Raw genomic sequence first — 4290 nt, 5'->3', positions numbered from 1 at the left:
CACAAACACACACACATATATCTATACATGACGGGCTTCTTTTCAGTTTCCGTCCAGCAAATCCACTTACAAGGCTTTGGTCAATCAGGGGCTATAATAGAAAACACTTGTCCAAGGTGCCACGCGGTGGAACTGAATACACACACACACACACACACACACACACACGCACACACACACACACACAACAAGCAGTAATTAATGTGAATCGGTGTTACCTGAAGAAGGCAAGAAGTCTTTGAGATGGAGATCGTAGTTAAACACGTTTTGGCCAGTCGAAAAACCTTTGCCGTGTACCCTCACTTTAACCGGGTAGGCTCCTGTCTTCTGGTGAGCGAGGGTGCATTTTAGTGAGTTGGATGTGGCTGAAAATACGGTGCATTTGCTGTCACCCACCCTCACATCGTTCTGATCGTTTGAAGAACTGAAACCAACACCCACAAGTGTCAACGTGTCTCCCGCCTTGCAGATAAAACAGAAACAACAACAACAATATTAGTATTTCAGTAACAACAGCGATACCAATATTTCTGTATCAACCACTTCAGTCAGGATAAAAAAGTAAAACTATATTCGGCTCACGATCTTAAGATCGTGAGTTCGATACTCGGTGATGCGTTGCATCCTTGAGCTAGACTCTTTATATCTCGTTGCTATACACACCACTCAGCCGACGGAAGTAAGTTGTATCTGTAGTTGAAAGGGCCAGCCTTGGCGTATTCAAGTGTCTCATTGAATCTTGCTGAGAACTACGTTAAGGGTCCGCGGGTTTGTGGAATGCTCAGCCCATTTGCACGTTAATTTCACGAGCGGGCTGGTTCCGTTGATCGGATCAACTGGTAAAGTGGAGCTCAGCAGGATTTCAACTCAGAACGTAAAGTGGAACAACAACAACAACAACAACAACAACAAACACTGCAACTACAACGACCACAACAACCACGGCAATACCAACACAATCGCAACAGCGAGAGCAACAACTGCACCAACGACAAAACCGATGCAAAATCAATAGTAATAACAAGAATCACTATAGCAACCACAACTGCAACAACAATAACATCAACAACAACATCACCAACAATATCAATGACAACAACAACAACTACAACAACGAACACTGTCATAGTATCAGCAAAATGTATATATTTTGGTGTATTAATTCTTGAGTTTATTTCAGTTCATGCGTTATTTTGCCTCGTCAGAAACTTTAGCAATTTAGAAGCTGCGAGTTTCTCAGAAAATTTTGAACAATATTTAACAGGTCAAGACGCTCAAATAAACAGTTTCGTAAATAAACTTGATAATAACAGTGGCATCTAACTGTCTTGGTGACAGGTATATAGAACTTACCTGGCCGTTGCTTGGAGAAATAGATATGATATTTGGTGTGTTTGCGTTATCGTAGATGAAACTACCAGTCGGGTATGTCTCTCCATTTGATACGACCCGAAGCAGTTTTATTCCAAGCGAATTGGCCGGAGTTTCACACATAATCATGGTAGCGCTAACCGAGATGATAGCACAGTTCTTATTGTGAATGGTAACTGTGGTATCATTCGCCACAAACCCGTTACCCTTTATGGTTATATAAGTTCCTCCCTGAAAACTTCCAGAACTCGGATTGATCTCTTTTAAATAGGGATGCCTGTGTAAACTGATGTTGTTTGTGTCCAGATTTCCGATACCTTCCTTATAGACATGCAGAGGAAAGTTCCCCGCTGGAATATCCCCTGTCGAACATTTTATCTCATTGTTTTTCACTGTAGTCACCTTACACGAAACACCAGCCGTTTCCACGTGTATTTTCCTGGGCTCGTTGCCGAACTTGTTGCCGTTGATGGTTAACTCAACCCCACTTCCAGTCACGTTGATCGGGGACGCTGAGGTAACAACCGGAGTCAAGCTGTCATCGTAGGTGAACGTACAGTTCTTACTAATTTTACAAACGGTCGGCACCTTCCTGTTGCCGTTAACAACCAGCAGTTGAAGACGTGGTGGAGGCGACTGTCCCGCAGTCCCCTTTGGGGTGACACACAAAACATAGGTGTAGCTGACACTCTTTACGTCGCAGCGTTCATAGCCGATTGTCACTTCAACAGAACTCTTTTCGTGGACGAACCCAGCACCGGCGATAGAGATAGTTGTTCCACCGAATGTCGATCCTTTGTTAGGGCTGATGCTGTCGATGTGCGGCAGGAGACCAAAGTGTCGTTGTCTGTCGTCGGAGAAGTCAAGCAGGGCGAAACCTTCAACAGAGAAGAGACTTCATAACAACATGGAATAAAATTTAAAAAACAACAAAACAAAAAAGTTAAGTTAAACGACATCAACAACGATGTCAACATCAATAACAATAGATAAAAATTTATAAAGTGTACGTATTATCAGCGAGAATCCCAACAATATTTATCCTCAGTATGTCCTGTCAGAATCGAACGTAAATATGATTATCGGCGAATATCTCAGCTGTTTAGACAATTTATGTCCATAAGACACTCGATTCATCAGTGTTAGAAGACTTTGAGACACTACATCTCGACGACGAAAAACAATGGCGATCAGATATGTCTTATTCCTTTCGGCCCGGCTGGTACATATTAGTACCAGTCAAAAATTTAAGACCCAAATCTTTAAAATTCCCATTCTGTGATGCAGTATAGTACCACTCCGGTTTTTCTGGTAAATATGTAGCGCCAGACGTATGATCGGAGTGTATGACACTATAATCTTTTCTACTCTATGCATCAATAAGAATACTCAGTCCTCAGCAATAAGAATATTTTTATATTGGCATTTCATCCATGGAATTAAAAAAAACGACTTGCTAACCGTCTTCCTACCAATATCTCTCAAAAATTAGTAGTGGTTTTCTGTAAAATATAAAGGCTCTTTTGTAAAATATAGGGGCTAATCCAGAACAACAGCAACAACAATAAAATAAAGGACCCACTCACCTCTGTTTTCGATTTTTAAAGTAAGTGGTACAAGTATTCCAATCGGGTAAGTGTTTTTCGTTTCAATCTTGCAGACAATTTTCGTGTCACTCTCTTCGATCGTGGGACACATGTATTGTCCGAACTTCACGATGTTTTCGCATCTGACCTTTGACAAACGATTACCTCTGATTGTTATCTCATCCTTACTGGTCCCTTCACTGGGCGTCATTGAGTTTACCACTGGGGTGCTGCATTCAGAGAAGTGGAAATAGAAGGCGTCCGGTTTCGAGGTGAGAGGACTTTCGTTACAACTGCCAATCACCGAATCACTTGCATTGCAGCTGACATTTCCCGGAGAAGCTGGAGTGTCTTGAAAATAGATATATATTTTACAATTTTATTAATTAGTTTATATATATATATATATATATATATATATATATATATATAATATCTATATTAATCCCAGTGTACAGTATTATATATCTCTTACGGCTGATTTTACCAATCGGTTTCGCACGATTAAATAATCCCGCGCTCTTCAGAGATGGCAGTTATGGAAGATAATATGGCGACTGCTGTCGCTGTATCGGACTGTAGTTTGACATCGATACTGGGTTGTTATCTAACACCTCACTGAACTCCTAACGCGAAATCGATTGGTAAGATCGGCCAAAATGGACATATAGTGCTGTACACTTCGATTTATATAACCACTCTATTGACAAAAATACTAATATACTTACTTTTTCTGACTTAAGGAATCTTAAACAGATATATATATATATATATATATATAAACAAAAGTAAATGAGTATATGCATATATACGTACAGGTATGTGCATACCGACATCCACCTGTATGTATAGGTGCATATCTGGGTACAGGACATATATATATTATGTGTGAGTGTGTGTGTGTGCGAGTGTGTGTATGAATGCATGCATGTATGTAGGTATTGTATTGTATGTATGCATGTATGTATGTATGTATATATGTATGTGTATATGTATGTGTGTATGTATGTATGCATGAATTTATGCGTGTATGTATGTATGTGTATGTGTATGCATGTATGCATTTATGTATGTATGTGTGTATGTATGTATGTGTATGTATGTGTGTGTATGTGTGTATGTATGTGTATGTATGTGTGTGTATGTGTGTGTATGTACGTATGTATGCATTTATATATAGCCTTAGTTACCCTGAGGAGAAGAGCTTGCATGCAAAGCGTCCTGCAGTTTCTGCTTCGAGCAAATATTATCTCAGATATTCATTTCACACACACACACACAAACACACACACACACACACACACACACACACACACACACACACACACACACA

At 40.0% G+C, this 4290-nt stretch overlaps 1 protein-coding gene across 1 annotated transcript in view; it reads right to left on the bottom strand.

The window, feature by feature from the left end:
* Nucleotides 1-4290, bottom strand: part of LOC106870093 (fibrocystin-L) — a 69646-nt gene that overhangs the window by 32458 nt on the left and 32898 nt on the right. The window contains exons 23-25 of the mRNA XM_052974982.1: nucleotides 2958-3308; nucleotides 1354-2249; nucleotides 219-462 (exon numbers count right to left, since the gene is read on the bottom strand). Coding sequence (XP_052830942.1) covers nucleotides 219-462; nucleotides 1354-2249; nucleotides 2958-3308 — 1491 coding nt within the window. The remainder of the gene's footprint in view (nucleotides 1-218; nucleotides 463-1353; nucleotides 2250-2957; nucleotides 3309-4290) is intronic.

The sequence above is a fragment of the Octopus bimaculoides genome, chromosome 20 (genome assembly GCF_001194135.2).
Source record: "Octopus bimaculoides isolate UCB-OBI-ISO-001 chromosome 20, ASM119413v2, whole genome shotgun sequence".
NCBI classification, from domain to species: domain Eukaryota; kingdom Metazoa; phylum Mollusca; class Cephalopoda; order Octopoda; family Octopodidae; genus Octopus; species Octopus bimaculoides.
This window is presented reverse-complemented; position numbering and strand designations above follow the sequence as displayed.